The sequence below is a fragment of the Chiloscyllium plagiosum genome, unplaced genomic scaffold (assembly GCF_037043375.1).
Source record: "Chiloscyllium plagiosum isolate Xiang-an unplaced genomic scaffold, Cpla_swu_hap1 HiC_scaffold_9, whole genome shotgun sequence".
NCBI classification, from domain to species: Eukaryota; Metazoa; Chordata; class Chondrichthyes; order Orectolobiformes; family Hemiscylliidae; genus Chiloscyllium; species Chiloscyllium plagiosum.
Genome location: NW_028270147.1, coordinates 44,247,565 through 44,275,253, shown reverse-complemented (window position 1 = coordinate 44,275,253; position 27,689 = coordinate 44,247,565). Strand labels below are relative to the sequence as shown.

The 27,689-nt window shown below is 39.6% G+C and overlaps 1 protein-coding gene across 2 annotated transcripts; it reads right to left on the bottom strand.

The window, feature by feature from the left end:
• Nucleotides 1–18: 18 nt before the first annotated feature.
• On the bottom strand, nt 19–10,538 carry tspan1 (tetraspanin 1). Of its 2 annotated transcripts, none has more exons than XM_043699153.2 (8): nt 10,402–10,538; nt 6,589–6,666; nt 4,848–5,054; nt 3,666–3,740; nt 3,112–3,210; nt 1,383–1,523; nt 1,212–1,295; nt 19–834 (listed from the first exon to the last, which is right to left on the bottom strand). In XM_043699153.2, exons 2-8 carry the CDS (start codon nt 6,643–6,645, stop codon nt 778–780), a joined length of 720 nt encoding a protein of 239 aa, XP_043555088.1. In that variant the 5' UTR covers nt 6,646–6,666; nt 10,402–10,538; the 3' UTR covers nt 19–777. The 2 variants fall into 2 exon arrangements, with proteins under 2 accessions (XP_043555088.1, XP_087846709.1); XM_087990583.1 differs by lacking the exon at nt 10,402–10,538 and adding an exon at nt 9,664–10,088.
• Between the last annotated feature and the right edge of the window lie 17,151 nt (nt 10,539–27,689).

Here is a 27,689-nt window from a genome sequence, read left to right as displayed (position 1 = left end):
AGATACAAAGTCCAAAGCTTTCATACTTGTATTAAACTTTATTGGCTTCACAAGTTTAAAAAAGCGACAACATAAAAGCTATACAAATGAAAATGGTTTTGAAATGGTTTTCATAACCAGAGCTAAGCAGTTTGATATCTTATGGCATATATACACATGCCTACAGGAATGTAGGCTTTATGCTGTACATGCTAAATAATTTATCCAGTTCAATAATTGACTGAAGAATCATATGTTCAAGGCATCTTTGCTTAATTTAAAAGTATTCTAATTGCATTCCACTGATCACAGCACAAATAAGCAGTAACATTTGTTATGGCCTGTGCTATTTTGCTCTTTAAATAAGATCATTTGAGGTACTTGACAGTAGATGTTGCTGCATTTGCAACATTGATATTAGTGGCTTTTTTCCAATTTTCACATCCTACAGACTAAGTGGAACATATGATACAAGAGGGTTAGGAGGCAGTTCATTCACACTGAAGGGCTTCACTTCCTCACACCCCTAAAAACTACTTAGTGGCAAGATAGAAAAACCACCTTGTGATCATGCTTTTGTATCTAGCATCAGCTCAAGTAGGTTGCTGGAAAACATTCAATTCACAGGCACAAAAAGTGAATTAAAGTGATGCAAATTTGCTCATGTTATTGTAAAAGATACACAGAAACATTACTAGAAAATATTCAACTTCAAGTATCAAACAATCATGCACTTTTTGGCACTGGTCCTCATGTCAGAAGTTCCATTCTCAAGTTATGGAAATGTTTCTTCATATTTCATTCTTTGCCATCAATTTTGCAGTACAAGTACATGGACACCACCATTGCTGCAATCTGAAAAGACACCATAGTGAAAACAATTAGAACTGTAAAAGCTCAATTGGTGTAGAACAAAAACTGCTGTAACCCTTAGCCCATACAAGGAATGTTGAAGGGCCAGGTGTGTGCAACAAATCTTCTTGCCAAAGGAATATTCTAAGAACACAAAGTGCGGGTACAAGAGTGTATCAAAGTTATACACTAATTGATCTTTAAGTTGGCAATCATGCAGTTTGATTTAACCCAGGCTGAGGTGGCAAACCAAGTCCAAGGTTTTAGTTGCACTTGAGTAACTAAACAGCATGTTCTGGGTGAATAGTAAATTCATTAGAGTGCAAATCTTTGCTGTTCATACAGATTCTCGATTGAAGTTCAGAACAGGAAAATCTTACCTCCAGTGCACAGATTCCTGCTGCAATCCCTCCTACAATGTTAGCATTCTCCTTCAATATGTCAAAAAGTTGATGAAAACATCCCTAAATATAGAACAGTTGTTTAGAGGTTTTATACTGAAAGAAAGACTCAAAGCCATGAGAATCTAGAGGCTTTTACAAAGATTGTACCTGTACATTACTTTGATCTGCTGCACTCTCAGTACAAACAACTGTTGAATTGCAACAGAATGCTGGAAAGGTTTGGTTGTGGTGTTTGAAGTAATAAGAACCACCAAAGTCTGTGTAGTTGCTGAAGCCACAGCATTTTAGCTGCAGTGACAGAAAGTAATATAAATTAGTACTAAAGAATTCAATTCTACATGTAATAAATTTTGGCAGTAATTAAGCTTTATGCAAGAAAGATTACAAATTAGCAAAGATAGTTCACATATTGTAGCTCTGTTCAGGTTATCACAAATGCCACACATCTTTGCTAAAGCCCCAATATCACCTTTCACAAGTTGAAACAGTTTCTCCTCAAAAGATCAGCAACATCCTCATACCTGGAATATCAACTATCTGAATTTACTGTTGCAATGCAATTTTCCCTTAATTGCCTACATCCAGGTTATTATATCTCTCCCTTGCTTGGCAGCTAAGTGGATAGTTCCTGTTAAGATCCTGGAACAATTGATTTAATTTTGACTTTACCCTAATTGAGATCTAGGGGAAACTGCAGATCAGAATGGAGAGGTATGGTGCTGGAAAAGCAGTGGAGAATCAATGTTACAGGCATAAGTTCGTATCAGGAAGGTGTAGGAGGGGGAGGTAGCAGGAAGGTGTAGGTAGATGGTGATAGGCCAGAACAGAGTGGAGCAGATGTGAAGAAAGATGGACAATTGAGTCAGAGGTGGGGGGGGAAAAATAAAAAAAGAGGAAATGGTGACATTGATGCTTCATGGCTGGAAGGTTCAAGGTGGGAGGCCCTCTAGGCATTGAGTGGCTTGGATTGGTTGGTGGCGACTGAGGACTTGCATGGCCTTAGTGTGAAGTGGTCAGCTATGGTGTGGTGGGGCTGTTTTAGTATCCCAAAGATGTTCCCTGAAACAGTTGGCGTCCTGTCTCCCCACCCTTCATGGCATTCCACAGAAGTAATTCTTGACTCCCTTGTTGGGTCCATGCCACCCTTAATCAATGCACCCTCCACTTTCCCATGCCACAAAAGATGCAAAACTTGTACCTACACATCCATCTAAGCCCTAAAGGATCCTTTCACACCCTATAGAAATTTTCCTGCACATCCAAACACCTCTACTGTGTCTGCTTCTGAGTCATCTGCCTTAGGACCCTCTAACCACATGGCATTAGTGTTGACTTCACCAGTTTCCTCATCTTCCCTCCCCATCTCATCCCAGATTCAGCCCTCCAACTCAGCACCACCCTCTTGAACTGTCCATCTTCCTCACTCCCTCTTTTCTTCCCCCCAGGACATTCCTTCAGGAATCAGCAGGAGTCTAATGCTCCTTTGATCAGTCTGACCTGCTGTGCTTTTCTATGCCACACTGACTTGGAGATCTGCAGGCAAAAATTCTCAAATACTAAAAATGCTAATTGAATTTGTCTTGAAGTGTTCATTCTGTGAACAAAGATTGAAGAGAAACCCTATTCTTTTCTTGGCAATAGCTCAAAAACAATTGCCAGAGTATATAATGGCATCCACTTTCAGAGGTGTGGTTAAGTGGTAAATACAGAGCTCAAGTTACAATTAACCATCTATTAACCTAGTATCAGTGACTAGGCCTGCTTCAATTTAAAAGCCAGCTACTTATTTAACAATCAACTGATTTACAGCACAATTTAGGAGTATGGTGAAACATTTGGACCAAGTAGAAAATTTGTTACAAAAAAGTGTAATTACTTCACTCATTGTAGTATTCCAGATACCAGTCACATCATTTTTCCTTCCATAGTCATTTTGTAGGACTGGAGTAACCCATGCACGTAGAAGACTTTCTGCCTAAAAAAAATTTTTAAAACTGTTGAAGTTAAATATGGTGGCAGTTCACCCAAAACCAAACCAAGTAATAGAATGAAGGGAGGGTCAGGTCTAAGTGGCATCATGTAGAAAGCTTACATCATAATGGGGAAATTCAAAGATGAAATTAATAGCTTGTGACAAAGGCAATACACAAATTGAAGTAAATTTAAACCTGTGTGTAGAGTCTTTATTAATCCTCATTTCTGAGGAGGAGGAGTGAGTGTCAACCATGTTCAATTAATTCTCCATTTGAAATAAAGCAATTGGGGTTGTGTTGAGAAGAGTTCCTCTATGAACTGAGAATTGAGAATATTCAAGGCAATTTGTGTCAAGTGGTTTGTAGTGTGGTACCAACATTAAATACATATTTAGTTCACAAGTTATATTTTATTATCTTCCACATTTATATAGCAGTTAGATGATGTTTTACTTACAAAGGAAGAATACACCAAAGCAACAACTGCAGCAGCAATCTCCGCAATAAAGATGATCAGAACAATGGCAAAGAACTAGAGAAATAAAGGAACATTACTAGTCTGTTCACAGCAAATCATGGCATTCAGGCCAGCTATTTGAAGTCTATAATAGAATTCAGACAAGTTACAGTACAGCAAATACTAAATAACAGTTAGTTCAAGAAGCTATGGGATTGGGCTTCCTGACCTCTCAAGGTTCAGTTCCACTCCCAAGTAGTGGTGGGAATTGGTTGATTTTAAAAAGCCTTCTTAAATATGAAGGGGTTATTAGCACAGTGTTCTCATCTCTGGACCAGGCCAATAATCAAATCACACCTACCATGCAGGATAGATACATGACTGAATAAGTTGATAAAATGGGTGGGGTTCATTGCAGTGGTAGCACACTCCTCTCCAAGCCAGGTAGTCTGGCTAAGTCAGCCCTTACTATAGAAGGGTCATATAGAGACTAGAAAGCAAACAAAAATGCTTCTGAAGTTGAGCAGCTGGAACACTAATAACCAAGCTAATGTTTAGCAGGAAACAGAGTAGGCCAGTTAGATTAGACCATGAATGGAGTCATATGTACAGCACAAAACAGACCCTCCAGTCCAACTCATTCGTGATCAGATATCCAAAGTTTATCTAGCCCCATTTCCCTCTAAACCCTTCCTGGTCATATGCCCATCCAGCTGGGTTTTAGTTGTAATTGTACCAGCCTTCACTTCCTCTGGTAGCTCATTCCATACACTCCCCACCCTCTGCATGAGGAAATGGCCCCTTAGCCCCCTTTTAAATAAATATTTCCTCCCCCCTCAACTTATGCCCTTTAGTTTTAGATGCCAACCTAGGGAGGGGACCTTTGTTATTTACTTACCCAGCCCTCATTTTAAAAGCTAATAATTTGCCTCTACATTTCTAGTCCATAATCTATTCCAAATTAGAATTTTGATCATTGCGTCTCAGCCATTTTCTAAATCCTTAATATTCTAATCCAGGGAAATAATCTTTCCAGAGAGAAGGAAATAGAATAATTGAGTGTAGGGAAGTTTTGCTCCCATTCATTTTTATACTTCACCTGCTGGGACAGAATAGAGAGTTATCCAGATAGATAATCTCTTTTACTGCTGCATGATATGAGTACAGTGATTTTGAACCTACCAATATTAGCAGACACTTGCTTTCCTTCTGTGCACCACAGCACCCCAAAAAGCCAAGGAGGATTAACACAGCACCAATTGCTATGCAAAAGTAACCAACGTTGACAAATTGCATTGCTTGAGATGATATAGGTCCAATGACTCGTATAAAAGAACTGCCATCCACGCTGACCCATATTCCAACACCTAGAAGAGCAGCTCCAGCAAGCTGGAAGGATTGAAGAGACATTAAAATCAGATCAATTTCACCATGCAAGAGTAACATTTATGTAGTAAAGGCAAGATAAAGTGGTTATATTACACCCTTTCTGCTGAATCTAATGTAATGGTTTCAAAGATTAAAATATTGGAGATTGTTACACAAGTCAAGCAAGAGATCCTCGAGTCAGATGGTTCTCTTGGGCTCCCAATTAATCTAATTAGAAATTTGAAAAACTAACCAAGGGTTGCATCTAGTTGTAGATGAACAAGTGAAACTGAGTAGTACAGCAATGAACAGGCCCTTCAGCCCACCAAGACTCAACAGCAGACCCTTTAAAAATCCTTTTGCCTCAATGCAGTCCCCTTCTAGAAGAAAGGTTAAAGGAGCTGTTCCAAATTCCTGCAAGTTGGAGATATCATGTCAGTTGGATTTTCAGCTAGGTGATATTCTTTTTGCTTTGTTTCATTTGGTGGTGTAAATAAACTTGGTTTTACTTGAAGTAAGGTGGTTTGACCAGCTGTATCACACCTGCCTAAAAACAACTCAGTTAGCATCAGGGCTACCTTCTTGAGGGAGATGTCCAGCCTGGTTCATAATTGGACAGTGTGCACTAATACAATACACTAATGGAAACATAGCATCTACCACCTCATCTACTAGAGTTGGCACTCAGGGATGATTGGCCTGTATGCCAACATCCCTGCATTTGACTTGCATATTGACTGTTTATGAAGGCTACAACTAAATCTGGACTTAAAGGTAAAGGTAGAGGACAAAAGAATGTCTTGCAGCAATTAGAGTTATGTAGACCTTTGTTTTGGTCTATCAAAAATGATTATGGGATATTCAATGAAATCTGTCTTCATTATGAATTATGCTCTTAGTCAATGAGTCATTCTTCATTACACATATTAATTTTGGAGGGAAGGTGCTGACAAAAATCTTCCCCTGGCTGAAGGGATGACAATTTATTGCCCAATCTTAGAATTTAAAAAAGCCAGCCATTTAGGGCCAAAAGAAATTCCATTTGGCAATCTGGTTTGGTGACCAAGTAAAACAATGTTAGATTTTTTTTTTTACTTTGGAAACAATCAGAAAGATGGGATGGAGATAAAGTAACTATAAAATTTTAGTGATGTCAGATAGGAAATGATTTGGAGATGTGGATGTTGGACAGGGGTGTAAAGTTATAATCTGGTGTTGTGATTTTTAAACAGTTAGGAAAAGTCACCTTTACTCCTTTTGTGGGAGATTAATGTGAAACAAAACCCAGGAATGAGAATTAAAGTGAGGAATAAAGTGAGAAATGTAAACAGTTTTCTAAAAAAGTTCTAGCTCCTAGCCACAGGCAATGAAGCTGAAACAGGAGAGTTACAGACCTCTATTTAGAAAGTGCATAATAGGTGATTTGGGGCAAGGACAAAATAGGAGACAAGCAGAATTCAATTAGTGGGGTCATGTTCAACCAACATGCTATTCTCAAATTATCTTCAAATTAGATGAAAGCTTGCACTGCATCTTTTAAGATTAGTGTACTTACAAAGATGAAGAGATTGAATAAGACCATCATAACTTTCACAAATGTAAAGCACCCCATTTTCACTTGTAAAGTGAAGACCTGCAAAGACAAAAATCAAACTTGAAACTGGTATTGCTACAGAATTTAAATGAAACCAAGAGGCTCATTGCTTAACAATTGAGAACATTTTTTGAATCATCCATAGTGCAACTTCATCCATAGTATGATCAGGAGAAGAGGACCATTGTACTCTTCAATGACTTCAAGATCAGTACATCACAGTTAAACTTCTAATATTGGGATTGAGGCCTTAAGACTTTGCCCCCAGTATCTCAAAATCAAAATCCAAATCATGAAGGACAAGGGTAGTAGGTACATGGGATCACCACCTGCAATTTCCCCTCCAAGCCACTCACTATTCTGACTTGGAAGTATTTTTTCCAGGAAAACAGTCAATCCTGGAACCCAATCCTAGTGACACTTCAGTCACCCACACCAAATTTCTATTAGTTAAATGGGACTCCACTTGAGAATTAATATTAATGGTGAGGGTCAAAGTGCTACAGAGTGAAGGGGGAAGGGCAGCAGTTCCAGGGAACCCTGGATGTCAAGGGACAGCTTGTTAAAGTAGAAGCATTTAAAAATATGCATTAAAAACACTGAAGGGGCCCTTCAAAAGTAGAAAGTGCTAGGATTGCTTAATCAACAAATGAGGGTTTAAAAAGACGAACTGTCAGACAGACAAAACCAAGGCATTCAAGAATAAAATAGTGTTAATGCATAACTAGCAGGATCAGTTAGAAACAAAAAGGGAAAGTTTGGGAGGAGAGAGGACATGAGTGATGTCTTAATGACAAAAATCGTCATCTGCATTCAGAAAGAATGCATTGTTGCCAGGGATTTCAGTTGGCTGGACAGGTTCTGAAAACATTTGTGGTATCAGATATTTGAACAGCCTAAATCCTCAGGTTCAATGAAATGCATACTAGGCTATAGGTGGGGAAGATTGCTGGAACCCTGGTAGAGTTCAATTTTGATGGGGAAAAACAAGTGTTAGACTGGAAGTTAGCTAACAGGATTCTTTTGTTCAAGATGGGCAGCAGGGATGCCAACTAGTGAGTGGTTGGGAAGTTACTGGAAAAGTTTGAAGAATAGGATTGAAGTCAATACTTGGAAAGGCATTGACTGATCAGGGGAAGTCAGCATGGATGTGTTGTAGGGAGAAACAAAGCTTTTGAAACTCTGGTCTGGTAGCATTTGTGGGAAGAAATCAGTTAGTGTAGAATCAGTCATATGGTCTGTTTGTGCTACATCTTTGTCCCAACTCCCTAAACTGACCAGGCCCCATTTGCCAGGATATGTCCTGCTAAACTTTTCCTATGCATGTTCCTGAAAAAAATTTTGGACAATAGTAACTGTACTCTCCTTTCTCCTGAAAGATTGCTCCACATACACCACTCTGGTCAAAGTTGCCCCTCAGGACCCTTTTAAATCAAGGGTTCTAATTTTGCATTCCAACCTGGGAAGACCTCAGCAATTCAGTATCTATATTCATGATTTTAAGCCTCTTAAGATGGTCACCCTTCAATGCTGCATTGAAGCAAATCCCAACTTCCCCTGCCGCCCCCCCCCCCCCCCCCCACTCCCAACACCATCCTGCTTAGGCTTCTTTGACCCTCTTCAAAGAAAAGTAACATCCTTCCTGTAAGGATGTGACCAGTGTTTGAGTCCAGTGACTCTAACACCTACTTTCTTCATGTGCTGGAGACAGTTTTGCCAGCAATTTGTATTTTTGCTGGGGATTGCCAATTCTTGAATAGAAAACATTGCTTGACTGAATTGTTAACATGCATAAATAATCCCCAAAAAACCTTAGTGTTAAAGTAGAAGGTATATCAGCAAGGTTACAGAAGTCAAGTCAATGGGGCTGTTAGGAGGATGGTCTCAGGTTTCAGTCTGCTGAAAAGTTGGGTAGAGCCAATGCAGATAGAATTTAATCCCAAAGTTGAGGTAATGTATTGGAGACCAATAAGTAATCTTGGGTGCACCAGTTCAGAAGTTCTTGGAGAGATCAAGACAGGTAGATAAGAATGGTGAAGCCAGCATAGAATGCTGGCCTTAAGCAGTTGGTGTGTAAAGTGTAGGTGTAAGGGAGCTTTGCCAAAACACTAATCATTGTTTAGACCACAACCAGAACATGGCAGTTCTGTTCATGAACTGCAACGCAACTGCACTGGAGATTCACCAGGGATGCTGCCTGGTATTAAAAGTCAGTTGAGGAGACCAGGTCTCTTTTCCTTGGGGCAAAAAAGAATTTAAGTGACATTAAAATGGAGGCACTGAGGGTAGATCGCAGGAATCTTTCTTCCCTCCCTTAAGCCCTCCAGCATTCCACTAGTTATGGTATGCACAATATTCAGTTAAAACCAGCATATTTACTAGTTTGCCTTTGACAAAGTCTAAGAGCACAACAGTTCTTTGACTAGATAAGACATGACTACTGCTGAACAATGTCAGTTGTGTTTCCTACAGTCATGGGAACAGCACAACCCTCATTTTAAGTAACTCCCTTAAGTACATTAGGCTTAAAACCTAAATATTTACTCTAATTATTCAAATTGGAATCTGAGCTTCTAGACTGACAAGATACACACCGAACTAATGAGGAATTTTCTATGAAACCTCCATTTTGTCTATGGAGACGTGGGTTGACTAATCCCATTCAAGTACAGTAAAGCTCATTAATAGTCAATTAGATTAATTTTAGTAATTTAAAGAGTGAGAACTTATACAGGAGTGTATTAAGTACACAGCTGTAAGTGCTACATGTTTGAGAAAATTTTTCCAATGTTGTGGCACACCATACTGTAAAGGCAGTTAGTGTTTCAGTTCAGAACATGCCAAAATTTAGTGGTGGAACCCATCGGAATTAGATCTAACTTGGAATCAGATCCTGGATTTGGCCTATTGAATCAGAACTTGGGCTCAACTGTTTAAAGTGAATCAGCAAGTTAACTAGTTTGAATCTCATTTCATAGAAGCTTGGCAAGTTTGTCCAACCAGAACTCCTATTTTTGACCACTTAGAAAAAGTTACCTTGAGATAAATAGAGGTTAGATCGTTGTCAGTTGAAGTACTCGATTAGCACGAGGGAAACGGTTTAAGGCAAACAAACGAGCTTCCAGAGAAAGAGCAGGTTGAATTTGCTTTGTAGGAGATAGAGGTAGCCCACTTCACATTACAGCGTATTGAGTAGGTCAACACTACAGGCACGGTACCGTCTCCGATTAACGGAGAACTTGGGTCTTTCGCTACACCCCTATCCAAACAAGTGAAGCAATTCCTTTTGTGCCAGTTTGGCTAAACTAGCCGAGTCCACTCCTTTGATTTTAAAAAGATCAGATGACTGCAGTTGGTGCCCTGTGAAGCACCATGTACAATCGACGCGTCTTACAAAGTGAGCTAAGTTAGGTCTTCGTTTGCTGTACAAGTAGACCTTCCAATCGGCATGTAGAGAGGATTTGTTGGGGAAAAAAAAAATCTTGCGAGCATAGTGTTAGACTCGTTATCCAGATGGGCAGGTGGTTTTCTAAAAGCTTCCAGAACACGTCGAATAGAAAGCCATTCAACGATTAGTAAGAGTTACTAGAAAAAAAAAGTGCGACTAGAGTTTAGACAAAAGGACTATTGGCATATTGAGTGTAGGAACAATGCCATAAGTTCTTAAATTCTATAGAATATATCATCAAGTTATAAACTTTAACGTAGTTACTAGAGATTGAAACAGCCAAAATCTAAGCACAAAATACATCTTCTTGAATTTGAGAAACATACCTTTAACTGCTCAGGTCCGGGCTAGATAAGCCAGAAATGCGATATAATCAACACGTCTACTTTGACCTTGTAGAACGAGGGAACAGGTACCTCACCTGGCGACTACATGCATTTAAAGGAGGATATTTAAATAGTGGCTTTAACTGACATCGATTTGAACCAATTGTCCCCAGCAGTGGGTTGCACCCTCTGCTGAATCTAACTTTGATTTACATAGCCAGACAGGTGCTTATGCCTGCGCCCTCTTGTGAGCAGCTATAGTTGTTGAGATGGTAACAAATGAAGTCGCTTATACTCGTCTTGACGTATCTTTTGTATGATATATGAATGTCAAAAAAAATAGAATCAATTCGTCATAATGCTCCTTCCACTAAAAGTAGAATGCAGAAGACAGCTCAACACTAAAGTAGCAAACGGAGCCAATTTTTACCACTTGTTAGCGGATGTTATTCTGCAGTTAGAGCTATTTTCTAACTATGTTCCTTCTCTCATTTTAAAGATGAGCCACTCACTCAGGAATGCTTGCCATTCAATAGCATAAATTGTCTTTGCTGGCAATAACTAGAAAAAAAAACAGGAAATGCCAGAAGGTATCTTACATCACGTCTCAACGAGTAGTTATCTTCCTTAACATGATGCTTCCAGGGTCCTAGCAGATCAGCAATCTTCATGATGTAGTTGTTAATAATTCCAAAAATGCTACATAAACTTCTCAATCGTGCCTATTTGTACTGATCTATATAGCCCACAATCCTTTTCTTAAAGAGATAGTCATTCCTTTGTTAATTGTCATTATCTGTTTCAGCTGGTCACAATGTTTAATTAAACTGCTGCACATCCACTGCAGGGATACTGAAACAACATGGCAGTCTGTCTATGCCTATATCCCAGCTGACTGAACAGTCCATGGTAGAGGCCAATGTTTGCACTTAGAACGTTCTCTTAGCTTTGGTCTCCCAATGAAATCAGGATCTTGTGTTGGTGATCTCCCCTGGAACTCGGAAGGTCCCAATCTCCTGCATCCAACACAGAGCCTTGCAGCTTCATGTGACTTTCCCTCTTCTCTGGCAGCAGAATCTTGTCAGGATAACTGTATTTTTCACAAAGAAATTATCAGTTGTGAGACATTGTGCAAAGAGCCATGCATTTTTAGGTAAATTTCTCCTGCCTGGCAGGAGAGAGGAGGTTGAATAAAGCATTGCTTTCTTAATGTAATTGCATTCACTTTTTTAGTTGCTCCTCGCTGATTGGACGTGATTGTTATTATTTCATCAATTTTATGCCTCTTGCAGCTTTTTGCAGAGAACACAGAATGTAGGTGGCACTTATCTACTTGATCTACTCCGTTTCCGCCAGGATATCGATATCAGATGTCCTAAGGCTTGGGAAACAGAGCCATAAAGGGTTCAAATTGAAAAAGCTGAACAGGAATGAAGCTAGCAGCCTCATTGTCACATTCGAGTGTCCTTAAAGAGGGTTTGTTGGCTATTCATGCCCCTGTCCCCGTCCTGTCCTCCACCTGAATTAAAGCTATGTGGGTGAGTTGCAAATAGGTTTGGGTCAGATATCTGATACCGTTTTATCGCCAACCTAACCTACTCTCTTCTTGGTTAAATTTGCTACTTCACTTTCAGGATGTTATTTATTTGAGCCCCTAGGTGTCACTGTCCATCCACACCATTCAGTGTCATCCCAAACTACATTCATTCACATTAATTCACAATTAGTTGCATTTTCCATGTCTGTCTGTTCCACTAAGCTATGCTTTTCTGAAGTCTTTTACTGTCTTCTTTACTGTTTGCCAAACCACCTCTCCTGCAACATCAGTAAATCTGGGTTGTTCTGATTTCAGTCCAGTTTCAATTTTTGCTGGCTTGTTTTTGCCCATTAGCCACCAACACCAATTACAGCCTGACCTCCCTTCTTGCATTCAGGTCATTTGTCCATGTTTGGACTAAGGCTATCATGATTTCTGGGGCTAAGTGGTATTGGTACTGAGCAGGAGAGTTGCACTACTTAATAGTACTACCAGTAACTTCTTCCATCATCTTGCTGATGATTGAGAGTAGGCTGATGGGGCATAATTAGCCACATAGGAATTGGCTGCTTTTTGAGATTAAGATATTTTATGCAATTTTCCTTGTTACAATTTCTGGTACTGTACTTGCACAGGAACAATTTGGCTAGGGCACAGATAGTTCTGGAGAACACATCATAAGCACTACCAACAAATTATTGTCAGTTTCCAGAAGCTTGGTGATATCTAGTACTCTCAGCCACTTATTCATATCGTGCAGTGAATCATATTGACTGAAATCTGGCAAGTATAATGTTGCGGGCCTTAAGAGGAGGCTGAGATCAATTACCTATTCCACCTGTTTTAGTCGGTAGTAGAAAGTGAGGACTGCAGATGCTGGAGATTAGAGTTGAGAATGTGGTGCTAGAAAAGCACAGAAGGTCAGGTAGCATCCAAGGAGCAGAAGAATTGACATTTCAGGCATAAGCCCATCATCAGCAATGGCTTATGGTTTCCCGATGAAGGGTTTATGCCTGAAACGTTGATTCTCCTGTTCCTCATCTGCTGCCTGACCTGCTGTTCTTTTCCAGCACCACACACTCGACACCTGTTTTAGTCAACTATCTTCTTAAAAAAATGAGTACTTCAGTACATAAAATGTTTGAACTTGTTAATAGAGAGAAGAAAAATATTCAAAGTTAACACAATAAAATGTAACACTCTAATCTTCACCTCTACTCTAAATAGTATCCTCGATTATTCGAGGGTTGCTGAAACACAGCTAATTATTAACATTTACTAACGGTTGGAATGAGGAGAAAGGCCCCACACCTACCTCAGTTTGAACAGGCATCACATCTCACGATGTCGATTTTATTCGGAAATATATGCAAAATTTTCAAGGCAACCAGCTTATGCTCCCAATAATACTAATAGTGCTGTCATGAACACAGAAAAGCTCAATGGGTCAAGCAGTGTATAGAGTCATAGAAATGTACAGCACGGAAACAGACCCTTCAGAGCAACCCATCCATGCCGACCAGATATCCCAACCCAATTTAGTCCCACGTGCCAGCACCCTGCCCATATCCCTCCAAACCCTTCCCATTCATATAACCATTCAAATGCCTCTTAAATGTTGCAATTGTACCAGCCTCCACCACATCCTCTGGCAGCTCATTCCATACACATACCACCCTGTGTGTGAAAAAGTTGCCCCTTAGGTCTCTTTTATATCTTTCCCCTCCCATCCTAAACCTATGCCCTCTAGTTCTGGACTCCCTGACCCCAGGGAAAAGACTTTGTCATTTTATCCTATCCATGCCACTCATAATTTTGTAAACCTCTATAAGCCTCCGACGCTCCAGGGAAAACAGCCCCAGCCTGTTCAGCCTCTTCCTGTAGCTCAGATCCTCCAACCCTGGCAACATCCTTGTAAATCTTCTTGAACCCTTTCAAGTTTCACAACATCTTTCCGATAGGAAGGAGACCAGAATTGCACACAATATTTGAACAGTGGCCTAACCGATGTCCTGTACAGCCGCAACTTGACCTCCCAACTCCTGTACTCAATAATCTGACCAATAAAGGAAAACATACCAAACGCTTTCTTCATTATCCTATCTACCTGCGACTCCACTTTCAAGGAACCTACACTCCAAGGTCTCTTTGTTCAGCAACACTCCCTAGGACCTTACCATTAAGTGTAGAGGTCCTGCTAAGATTTGCTGTCCCAAAATGCAGCACCTCGCGTTTATCTGAATTAAACTCCATCTGCCACTTCTCAGCCCATTGGCCCATCTGGTCCAGATCCTATTGTAATCTGAGGTAACCCTCTTCGCTGTCCAATATATCTCCAATTTTGGTGTCATCTGCAAACTTACTAACTGTACCTCTTATGCTCGCATCCAAATCATTTATGTAAATGATAAAAAGTAGAGGGCCCAGCACCGATCCTTGTGGCACTCCATTGGTCACAGGCCTCCAGTCTGAAAAACAACCCTCCACCACCGCCCTCTGTCTTCTACCTTTGAGCCAGTTTTGTATCCAAATGGCTAGTTCTCCTTGTATTCCATGAGATCTAACCTTGCTAATCAGTCTCCCATGGGGAACCTTGTCGAATGCCTTACTGAAGTCCATATAGATCACATCTACTGCTCTGCCCTCATCAATCTTCTTTGTTACTTCTTCAAAAAGCACAATCAAGTTTGTGAGACATGATTTCCCATGCAAAAAGCCATGTTGACTATCTCGAATCAGTCCTTGCCTTTCCAAATACATGTACATCCTGTCCCTCAGGATGCCCTCCAACAACTTGCCCACCACTGAGGTTAGGCTCACCGGTCTATAGTTCCCTGGCTTGTCTTTACCACCCTTCTTAAATAGTGGCACCACGTTTGCCAACCTCCAGTCTTCTGGCACCTCACCTATGGCTATCCATGATACAAATATCTCAGCAAGAGGCCCAGCAATCACTTCTCCAGCTTCCCACAGAGTTCTCGGGTACACCTGATCAGATCTTGGGGATTTATCCACCTTTAACCATTTCAAGACATCCAGCACTTCCTCCTCTGTAATCTGGACATTTTGCAAGATGTCACCATCTATTTCCCTACAGTCTATATCTTCCATATCCTTTTCCACAGTAAATACTGATGCAAAATATTCTTTTAGTATCTCCCCCATTTTCTGTGGCTCCACACAAAGGCCGCCTTGCTGATCTTTGAGGGGCCCTATTCTCTCCCTAGTTACCCTTTTGTCCTTAATATATTTGTAAAAACTCTTTGGATTCTCCTTAATTCTATTTGCCAAAGCTATCTCATGTCCCCGTTTTGCCTTCCTGATTTCCCTCTTAGGTATACTCCTACTGCCTTTATACTCTTCTAAGGATTCACTCGATTGATCCTGTCTATACCTGGCATATGCTTCCTTTGTTTTCTTAACCAAGCCCTCAATTTCTTTAGTCATCCAGCATTCTCTCTACCTATCAGCCTTCCCTTTCACCCTGACAGGAATATACTTTCTCTGGATTCTTGTTATCTCATTTCTGAAGGCTTCCCATTTTCCAGTCAGCCCTTTACCTGCGAACATCTGCCTCCAATCAGCTTTCGAAAGTTCTTGTCTGATACCGTCAAAATTGACCTTTCTCCAATTTAGAACTTCAACTTTTAGATATGGTCTATCCTTTTCCATCACTATTTTAAATCAAATAGAACTACGGTCGCTGTTCCCAAGTGCTCCCCCACTGACACCTCAGTCACCTGCCCTGCCTTATTTCCCAAGAGTAGGTTGAGTTTTGCACCTTTTCTAGTAGGTACATCCACATACTGAATCAGAAAATTGTCTTGTACACACTTAAGAAATTCCTCTCCATTTAAACCTTTAACATTATGGCAGTCCCTGTGAATGTTTGGAAAGCTAAAATCCCCTACCACAACCAACTTATTATTCTTACAGATAGCTGAGATCTCCTTACAAGTTTGTTTCTCAATTTCCCTCTGACTATTGGGGGGCTATAATACAATCCCAATTAGGTTATCATCCCTTTCTTATTTCTCAGTTCCACCCAAATAACTTCCCTGGATGTATTTCTGGGAATATCCTCCCTCAGCACAGCTGTAATGCTATCCCTTATCAAAAATGCCACTCACCCTCCTCTCTTACCTCCCATTCTATCCTTCCTGTAGCATTTGTGTCCTGGAACATTAAGCTGCCAGTCCTGCCCATCCCTGAGTTATGTTTCCTTAATTGCTATGATATCCCAGTCCCTAACCATGCCCTGTTCCTAACCATGCCCTGAGTTCATCTGCCTTCCCTGTTAGGCACCTTGCATTGAAATAACTGCAGTTAAATTTATTAGTCCTATCCTGTCCCTGCCTGCCCTGACTGTTTGACTCATTTCTGTTCTCAGCTGTACCCGTCTCTGATCGATCTCTTTCCTTACTATCTCCCTGGGTCCCACCCCCACCCCACCTTACTAGTTTAAATCCTCCCAAGCAGTTCTAGCAAATTTCCTTGCCAGTATATTAGTCCCCTTCCAATTTAGGTGCAATCTGTCCTTCTTGTACAGGTCACTTCTCCCCCAAAAGAGATTTCAATGATCCAAAAATGTGAATCCTTCTCCCATACACCAGCTCCTCAGCCATGCATTCATCTGCTAATGTCGATTTTATTCTGAAATATATGCAAATTTTCTAGGCAACCAGCTTATGCTCCCAATAAAACTAGTACTGCTGTCATGAACACAGAAAAGCTTAATGGGTCAAGCGGTATATGTAGAGAGGAAATTGAAAGGTAAGCAACTTGAAATGCTAATTATTTCCTTTCATCGTTGAGCAGTTCCAGTATTTTGCTTTTAAATTATGATCAGATGTGTTACTGACCATTTCTAAGGCCGGGTACACTTGAACCTAAACCTTTTAACCCTTAGGTAGGGACATTACCACTGTACTACAATTGTCCCCCTCCCTCTGCTCCAGTATATGGTTTTTGTATTGCTGTAGTGCCACATGGTGGTGCTGTGCCTATATCTCTCAGATATAACAACAAGTTAAAAAAAATTCAGTTTCTGTTTCACAAATAACCGCAAAGATTAGCTTTTTTAAACCACAGAATAGTAATAAGTTATCAGGTATTCATTAGAAGCAGTTTGATGCTCCATGGTTTCTTACCCATATTTAAAGAGACATTGTCGTGAAGACAGCAAACAGTGGTAATACTAATACTTAAAACTTAGTCAATATACATGTAGGTAAGAAAATCTTGGTAAGAAAATGTAAAATGGGTAATAGTAAATTATTAGCTTGTTTCACATTTTGCTTTCTTTATTGACTTCAAAGGAATAAAAATTGCATGAGATGTAGAATGGGCTTCTGATATGTTATGACTGATTTGATATGACATGTTAAGTACACTGTTTCTGACACTTGGGCCTGACTTTTTGCTGATGGGTTGAAAGTTCTGAGTTATGACAAATCCCAATTCCACAAACCCAACTTCGGGTGGGGAGGAAAGATATCCCAGAAATTTGGGTTTTAATTTTGGGGGGAATGGTCAGTGATAGGGAGGGGGAGCTGTTTGCACAGTGAAGGTGAAGGGGCTGGCGGTGGGAGGAGCTGTGGTATGTGTAAGTGGCACATGTGCAGACAACTCTGGAAAGGATTTGTTGACACCTGAAAATTGGGCAAAAGGCTGGCCTTGGTACACTGGCATGTTGCCCAAATAATGAAGAAACAATAAAAGAGAAAAAAATCTCATCAGCCTTCATCCTTCAACTTTCCCTAACACCCACATACAGGTCCCCATTCCCATTTGTGCCAGTCCATGCTCCATAACCAGATCCCAGGACCTCCTTGCCAATCTATTCTTCTCTGTCCATCCCCATGGCCCTTTAAAGTCCCTATCCTTACTCCATACCAACTCAAGCTAACCCATTGCCCCCTGCCACCCTTTGTGTTTATGCATATCACATGAATTCACAACTTTCCACAATTAAGTAAAGATTTTAAGTGTCTCTTGATTAATTTACAATTTCAACAAAAAATACACTCATTGAGAACAATTCATTCACCATGTCTAATCTCTTTTGATAATGATGGCGAGATTTGGGAAGGTTCGATGGCAAGAGATATTGACATTTTAGTCAAAAAGAAAAAGGAAGCATATATAAGGTTTAGGAAACTGACATCAGCCACGTCCCTTGAAGAATATAAAGGAAGCAGAAAAGAACTTAAATAAGAACTTAGGAAAGCTAAACGAGGCAATGAAATGTTCTTGGCCAGTAGGATTAAGGAAAAATCCAAGGTATTTTATACAAATATTAGGAGCAAGATGGTAGCAAGGGAAATAGTAGGTCCACTCAAGACAAAAAAGGGAATTTATGCATGGAACCAAAGAAAGTGAGTGAGGCCTTTATTGAGTACTTTGCATTGGTGTTCACTAAGGAGAAGAATATGGATGATAATAAGTTTAGGGAGGGGTAGGTTGATATTCTAGGAATGCTAATATTAAGAAGGAGGAAGTATTGGGTGTCTTGATAAACATTAAGGTAAATAAATAAGTGTTTGCCAGGGCCGGATGACATCTATCCCAGGATATTGAAAAAGGCAAGGCAGGAGATTGCTAGGGCCTTGACAGAGATCTTTGTATTCTCTTTAGCCACAGGTGAGATCTCAGATGATTGGAGAATAGCCAAAGTTGTTTCTTTGTTTAGGAAGGGCAACAGAGATTATCCAGGAAACAATAGGTCAGTGAGATTTACATCAGTGGTAGGGAAATTATTGGAGAAGATTCTTAGGGACAGGATTTATTTGAATTTTTAAAGAATAGACTTATCAGGGATAGTCAGCTTGGCTTTATTTGGGGGACGTCTTGTCTCACAAACTTGAAAGAGTTTTTTAAGGAAGTGACAAAGATCATTGATGAGGGTAGGGCAGTGGATGTTGTCAATGTGGACTTTATTAAAACATTTGAAAAATGTACCTCATGGTACGCTGGTGCAGAAGATTAAGTTGCTTGAGATCCATGGGAAGTTGGCAAATTGGATACAAAATTGGTTTGGTCAGAGAGGGTTGTTGTAGAGGGGCATTTTTCTGACTGGAGGTCTGTGACCAGTGACATTCCGCAAGGATCAGTGCTGGGACCTCCATTGTTTGTAATATATAGAAATGATTTGGATCAAAATATAGGTGGTCTGATTACCAAATTTGCACATGATCTGAAATCGGTGGAGTTATGAATAGTGAGGAAAGTTATCAAAGGATATAACAGGATATAGATAAGTTGAAAATTTGGACACAGGAATGGCATATGGAGTTTAATCCAGCCAAGTGTGAAGTGATGCATTTTGAGAGGTCAAATGGGAGAGGAAATATATAGTTAATGGCAGGACTCTCAGGAGCATTGACATGCAGAGGGATCTTGGGGTGTAAGTCTATGGATCCCTGAAAGTGGCAACACAAGTGAGTAAGATGGTATAGAAGGTATACGGTGAGCTTGCCTTCATCGGTTAGAGCATTGAGTATAAACATTAGCAAGACATGATCCCGCTGTATAAGACTTTAGTTTGGTCACATTTGGATAATTGTGTGCAGAGCTGAAAATGTGTTGCTGGAAAAGCGCAGCAGGTCAGGCAGCATCCAAGGAACAGGAGAATCGATGTTTCGGGCATAAGCCCTTCTTCAGGAAGGGCTTCATAATTGTGTGCAGTACTGGACACCACACTGTAGGAAGGAAGTAGAGACTTTGGAGAGAGTGCAAAAGAGGTTCACCAGGAATTTGTCTGGATTGGAGTGTATTAGCTATAAGGAAAGATAGGACAAACTTAGAACATAGACCATTGAACAATACAGCGCAGAACAGGCCTTTCGGCCCTCAATACTGCACGACCTGTGAACTATTCTTAGTTTATTCCGCTATACTATCCCATCATCATCCATGTGCTTATCCAAGGATTGTTTAAATCTTCCTAATGTGGCAGAGTTAACTACATTGGCAGGTAGGGTATTTCACGCCCTTACCACTCTCTGAGTAAAGAACCTGTCTCTGACATCTGTCTTAAATCTATCATCCCTCAATTTGTACTTATGCCCCCTCGTGCAAGCTGATGTCAGCTTGACCAGCACAGACATGGTGGGCCAAAGGGCCTGTTTGCACGCTGTACTATTCTACATTTTATGTTCTTATGTAAACAAAATCTGTTTTGTAAACTGACTTCAGTCCCATGGACCATGAACCAAACAGCGTTGTGAAAATGAAAAGAGATGGAATTGGTTAAAAAGCATTAATTCTTTAATGATAGTGCTCAGGATTATGCCAACAGACAATGCACATTGTTTTTCAGACATTTTTTTCCAAGGTTAAAAGGGTGGGAGATTTAAGTGCCTTCATAGTTTGCTACATCTCCAGACAGATCTCTTGGTAGTTTTCTTGATAGCTCTTCTGATAGCCCTAATGAGCTTCACAGGTCCTGTGGATAGAATCTGACTGGAGACTAAGTCACATGCATGATATGGTGATGATGTCATGAACATGTTCCTTCATGTTTTATTGTGTATCTGTTATGAGCCATTACACAACAAATGTATTTGCAAGTATTAAGGTAATGCAAGATACAGAAATAATATTCCGTAGTGGGGCTGACCTCTGAGCCAAAGGAAACAAATATAGAAAACTCAAAATCAAAGCAGCCCAATATACTTTGCCTAAATCACAGAATTGTTACAGTGCAGAAGGGGGTCATTCAGCCCATTGTGCCTGCACCAGCTCTGTTACCGAGTGATTATCTCTTGCCTTTTCCCCATAACACTGCATACCATTTCTATCCAAATAATAACCCAATGTTCCTTGAATGTCTCAAATGTAGCTGCCAACATTACATTTCCAAGCAGTGCATTCCATACTCAGCATCTTACATCATCCTTGCTTGGTTTGCATGTTGCTTAAAACCTATGCCCTTTTGTTCTTTTTCTCTTTTATGAGCAGGAACATTTTCTCTGTATCTACTCTATTTGGCCCATTCATGATTTTGAAAACCCTTATCAAATCTCCTTTCAGCTTTTTTCTCTCCAAGGAGAGCAATCTCAACTTCTTCAATTTATTCTCCAAACTGAAGTTCCTCATTCCTAGAATTATCCTTGTAAATCATTTCTACACTCTCTCCAACGCATCATGCCTTTCCCAATTATTTCCTTTATTAAAGCCAACAATACTATATGCTTTATTAACTGCTTTCTTAACCTATCCTGTCACTTTCAATGATCTATGCACATATATACACAAATCCCTCTGCTTCTGCCCCCACCCCATCTTGGAATTGTACACCTATTGTCTGTCAATGTTCTTCTGACCAAAATGCTTCCATGCACACTTCTCTGCATTGAATCTTGTGTGCCACCTATTTGCCGTCTCCACCAAGTTGGTCACATTCTTTTTCAATTCCACACTATCCTCCTCACAGATTACAATTCTTCCAAGCTTAGTACCATCTACTTGGGATACATACAAATATATTTTCACTTATCCCATTTGATTTATTTTCTTTAATCTCAAACTAACCAAGTAAATGGCCTGTTGATCCTTGAAATGTAATTATGGACACACGACATCATGTTTCTGTGCTGAAGTATTGAGTTCAAAATATCTTTTGCTTCTCTGTTCTGACAAATAGCTAAGGAATTTGATCTGACAAGCCTCATGTGGCCAGTTACCTGGTTAAATATATGAATTCTTAAGACCAGTAATTACTTAGAGAGTAGAGTTCCTATAAGGTAACAGATTGAAATACTTATGGATTCAGTTCACATGAGACCTTGCCACCTTGTTAAAGAGTGCCATTGCTTGCTTTACTCTCAACAGGGTCACTGCAATTGAATTCTGAAAACACTTTTGACTGTATGTGTTGAAACCATATTTCCATTAGTCTGGGGAGCAAAAATTAATATTGGTTTATTCCTAATGTTTCTACATTTTAATAGGATTCTACATTAAATTATTTCAGTGGCATATTATTGCATTGTAATTTTCTTAATTTATTAACTAGAAACTTCACAACTGCAGCAATTTATTGGTTTGTGTGCTTTGTAACTGAGTTAACACAATACCTAATGTTGTGCTATAGTAAGGTCATTTCTTTGTTCCAACAAGTTCTCCAGAAAGATATTTAATTATTATTGTACAGTACTTTGTTCTATGCTGCAGGCAACGATACTCAATGCAGTCCAATTAACCTTTAAGTCCTTCACCTTTTAATGGATAATATACCAGACAAACTCATTATAAAGCCCACTTAATCTAATGCTGTGATGTGAGATCAACTTGCTATCACTCTGCCTTCAGTTACAATAGCTGTTTTTGTTAATGAGAATCCTATTCATTACAGAGAGGGCAACAAATTTGTATTGGTTCTTGTTGACCATGAAGCAATTAGCAGAGAGTTATTTTTAGGGACAGTTCCTCTGTTTTAATAACTATTCATCTCGCTTATTGTGCAACAGCTGAAAGAAGTGATAAATAGTCAACTGGTGTCTAATATATGTTAATAGCATTCTTGCTCTGTACTGAAACAAACAGCAGGTAAAAGTGTCTTTGCATCTTATATTCCAATGGCAAGACAGGCAGTACCCAAGATTTCTTACATTGGTGTATTTCTTAGCTAATGTTCAAAGTTGCTTTTTGTGATTATAAATTAGCTCTCTTGAATTTTCTCTTGCTAGGGGTGGTAAATGAAATTTATTTCAGCTTATTTTCAGAACTAGTTCAATATAAATTCCAGGTTTCACACAATTTATTCATAAAATGATATAATCCTCCAAAATCTGGCCTCCAGTACTAATTTAGCTTTATAATTTCATGGGTATTATCAGAATAATTTTCAGCAATAAGGGTGCTCTCTTTAGCTGACAGGAGCCATGAACTGCACTGAAGATGCTGCTGGCAGACACTTTATCAGTGTGAGACAGTTGCCTTTGAGAGGTTTCTGAATTCATAGAGGTTCATAAACTAATCCAAATGGATAAGTTAGGGCCACTTATATTTGGACTTAACTTTGATACTTTAAGAGGCTTAACCCTTCAACAAAATGAAGTATTATCTGCTGGTTAAATTACATCAATGAACCATTTTGGTTTAAGTCATTTTCTTTTCTGTTTGACCAAAAGCAATGCCATGTTGTGGAAAACCTCTCAGTTAAAAAAAAATAACCTTCACTGCATTTTGAACAGTATTAAGCTGTATTGTGAGTTATGAGAAAAATTTGCTAGTTTACTAAATATCTGAGCAAGAGAAAATCATCAATGCTGTTTGTATAGATACCATCTTTCCATCATCATGCTCAATTAGGTTAAATCCAAATTATTTGGGCTACTGGAGTTCTCCTGAAAAATGGTGTCTTGTACATTTGTACAAGTGGAGATTTATTCTTTACTTCAGCAACTTAACCAAGAAAAACATTCAACACATTAGCTAAATGAATACACTTTATCCACCTATCGTATTTACAACAAATTACAAGCATAATATTAGTCTCGTTATTTAACCTTTTCTCCCTTTGTTATCTTTCCCCAGAAGATAAATAGTGAGAATGTCATTGGTAAAGTTGAGTCATTTTAAAGTTGTACAAATCAGTGATAATATGAAGAACTGAATGAACATGTGCCGCTAAAATGACATGATCATTGAAATCTTATGTAAATGACCATTACTTTGGCTAATTTTGCATCACTTCTGTCACACTGTCAGATTCAGTAATTCCTTTAATTATTTCCTTATTTATGACATCAGTTCTCTCCTTGGCTTAACCTTGTGCAAGGTAAATGACAGGTTATGCGAAAGAAATTCACATGCACACAGTAGAACCGCCTGAAGAAACGTAGTGCCATTTATTTTTGTTAAAGGATTAAAACTGAGAGTCAACACAAATTCACAGAAGAAGGTTGTTTAAAAGAGAAATCCAACCAGTCAGCTAGAAACAGATGGTTACGGATTCACAGTCACTGTCTGCAAATTGTCAAAGATACAACTTTGGAGACGAAGGAGGATCTGAAATGGAGTTAATGATAATCGTATTCAGTTCAATAATAAGCGGAACTGTTTTGTTTTAAAAGATGTGGCGTATGTTAACCATATTAGTATGGAACAGTACTTACTGAAATAAATTATATGAATAATTTGACTAAGCAGTGTTATCTTGAATTCAGGCATTACTAGAGCTAGATTGTTGCTGTTATTTTAGAATAAATAAAATTCCTCGCATCAAACAAAAAGCCAGCCAGCCAGTTGTATTAAATCTTTCAGTACTATGTTACCTATACCTGGTTCTCTGTCATAGGAGCTAACCTAAGTATCACCTCATTGGGTACAAAAGCCTATTGTTGGCAAAAAGTCCTTCATTGCATCAATGGCAGATTGCCAGGGCAGAAAGTATCAGGATTTATAGTGATGACCATTTGTAAAGCAATAACTCTCAGATATCACCTTATGGGTATCACTGCCTAGCCTAACTTTTATTCCCATTCTTTGTTGTCCTTGAAAATGTGATATTGAGCTGCCTTTTTGATTATAACTATTAGAGCACTTACTTTTTTTCATTATTTTTATTTTATTCTTTCATCATTTTGGTTTGGAACTGTGAACTGGGAGCTGGGAGTTAAAGATGACTTTGGACAGTGTGTAATAGCTTGCATGAAAAGGAAAACAGACCAAACAAGTTCTTGTTTATTTCGAGGCCAGACCTAGAAATTACTTACAGATTGGTTCCTGATCAAGGTTCTGAAGACACCTCATCACCAGGGAAGAGCATTATGTTTAAACAGAGAGCAGATTGGCTATTAATGAGATAAGTACTAAGGAATTGGTTCCAGCAAGTCTGGAATAGGCCTTATGCTTAAACAGGTGGCAGATATTGAATGGTAATTGTGACTTTGTGGAGACACAGTCAGTCTATTAGGGAGTAGTCAGAGTTTGAATTTTGAGTTTTAGACTGTGTTTTTGGGGAAACTAGAATCTGATTATTGATGCTACTCCATTAAGAGTTGGAAGTTCCCTGTCTAACTTCCCGTGAACAGCTCTTGAAAGCTCTGAGAACAGAAAACTAAGTTACGAGTGTCAAAAACAGAATTGTTGGTGAAACTTAGTTCTAATGAAGAGTCACTGGACTCAAATTGTTAACTCTGCTTTCTTCCCACAGATGCTGCCCACTGTGCTGCATTTCACTAGCAATTTCTGTTTTTGTTTCAGATATGACTCTACTTCCAGCACCCATAATTCTTTTTATTTTTGTGTGCTTCTTATACTTCTGTTTTATTTGGATAATTACTTTGTCTATTCTCTGAGAAAGCAATACTATCTTGGAGAAGCTGAAGCTTTCAAATTTGGTTGACTACTTTAAACGCAAATAGATGGTGAATATTTACAAACAGATGGAAATCTGCCATAAAATGTGATGTCAACACTAGCTTGGCAATTTAATATGATTAATTTATAAGCAGTAGCACGACAGCATGACTCTCATTAAATAAGCATGTTTTCTTCACATAAAATTCTCATCAGATCCAGACACTGTTCCAAATTTCAGAGTTCATTATCTTAAAACAACAGCATAATAAAACATTTAATGCCAATTTTTCTATTTGGTGAAGTAATTACAAAGCATTCAATGATATGATCCTGACAGATGATGCTGAATCTTGTATCAAATGCTTTTGAAATCAAACTTTCAGTCATTATACATCGAGTGCAAAAAGATGCTTATAAACTCCACTGGGCCTGCCAGGATATTTTGGAAAGTAGCAAACATAACATCATTTTTTTAAAGAAAAGAGGGAGTGAGCATTGAGCATAGGATTTGAGAGGTCATATTGCGGCTGTACAGGACATTAGTTAGGCCACTCTTGGAATATTACATGCAATTCTGGTTTCCTTCCTATTGGAAGGATGTTGTGAAACTTGAAAGGGTTCAGAAAAGGTTTACAAGGGTGTTGACAGGGTTGGAGAATTTGTGCTACAGGGAGAGGCTGAATAGACTGGGGCTGTTTTCCCTGGAGTGTCGGAGGCTGAGGTGTGACCTTATAGAGGTTTATAAAATGAGGGGCATGGAGTGGGGGAGTTCCGAACTAGAGGCCATTGGTTTAGGGTGAGAGGAGAAAGATATAAAAGGGACCTAAGGGTCAACTGTTTCACACAGAGGGTAGTGCGTGTATGGAATGAACTGCCAGAGGAAGTGATGGAGGCTGGTACAATTACAGCATTTAAGAGGCATCTGGATGGGTATATGAATAGGAAGGGTTCAGAAGGATGTGGGCCAAGTGCTGACATATGAGACTAGATTAGGTTGGGATGTCTGGTCAGCATGCACGAGTTGGATTGAAGGGTCGGTTTCCGTACTGTACATCTCTATGACTCTATGACTCGTTATGTTCCCTTGGAATCTATAGGATACAAGGGGATTTCTTTGTGGTTTCTTAGCAACTGTCATGTACTTAATAAACAGACCCGACATGAAGTGTGTTAAATGACCCTTCCATCTGATGTTTTCAAGCTTGGTGATGATCATTTGTCACTGGTTTGGATCCCAACAGACCCATACTCCAAAACTTGAGGGTGTCTATGCTGGGGCAATAACTAATTTTCCACTTTTGGCACCAGGTACAATAAGCACATCCAAGAAAAGTATTGCATGTCCAGATGCAAAGCCAAGCTTCTTCTATTCTGTTCCATTGTAACTTAATCTTCAAAACACACTTCCTAAAACTCTTGCGTGAACTTCTCCATTTCCCCTTCCAGAGTCGAAAAGTGTGGTGCTGGAAAAGCACAGCAGGTCACAGCATCAGGATGCATCAGGGGATCTTGTAGAAACATATATAATTATGAAAGGGATAGATAAGATAGAGGCAGGCAAGTTGTTTTTGCTGGTGGATGAGACTAGGACTAGGGGCCATGGTCTCAAGTGGACTAGTGGGCGGCATGGTGGCACAGTGGTTAGCACTGCTGCCTCACAGCGCCAGAGACCTGGGTTCAATACCCGCCTCAGGCGACTGACTGTGTGGAGTTTGCACGTTCTCCCCGTGTCTGCGTGGGTTTCCTCCGGGTGCTCTGGTTTCCTCCCACAGTCCAAAGATGTGCAGGTCAGGTGAATTGGCCATGCTAAATTGCCCGTAGTGTTAGGTAAGGGGTAAATGTAGGGGTATGGGTGGGTTGCGCTTCGGCTGGGCGGTGTGGACTTGTTGGGCCGAAGGGCCTGTTTCCACACTGTAAGTAATCTAATCTAATCTAGGATGAAGGCTCCTCGGATGCTGCTTGACCTGCTTTGCTTTTCCAGCACCACACTTTTTGACTCTGACTTCTCCAGCATCTGCAGTCCTCACTTTCTCCCATTTCCCATTCCAGTCATCCTTATTTTGCATTGAGAAGTTGCAGATTTTGGGCAAGTCCTTCTTGTGTACTTGTAACCATTCGAATCTTAACTGGTGTCTGAAAAACTCAGTGATGAGTTCAGTCTGAATAGTCAAAAGCACACAGAAATGGTCTTGGTTAATTTTTGCTCTTCTGTTTCCAACTTTCTCAGTTGAGAAAAGGCTTGATTTGATTCCCTGATTGCTTGTTAGAGAATGACTGTTCCGATATTGAGGAAATCAGAATCCTAAAAAAAAATGAATACTTGTTTCACTGCAGATAATGCCTACAGGCACACCTCAGATCTGGTACAATGATTTAAATCCTGTTTCCAAAACATCTGGTGTGCGTGGACTTCAAATACTGCTTGTATTTCTGGCAGCGA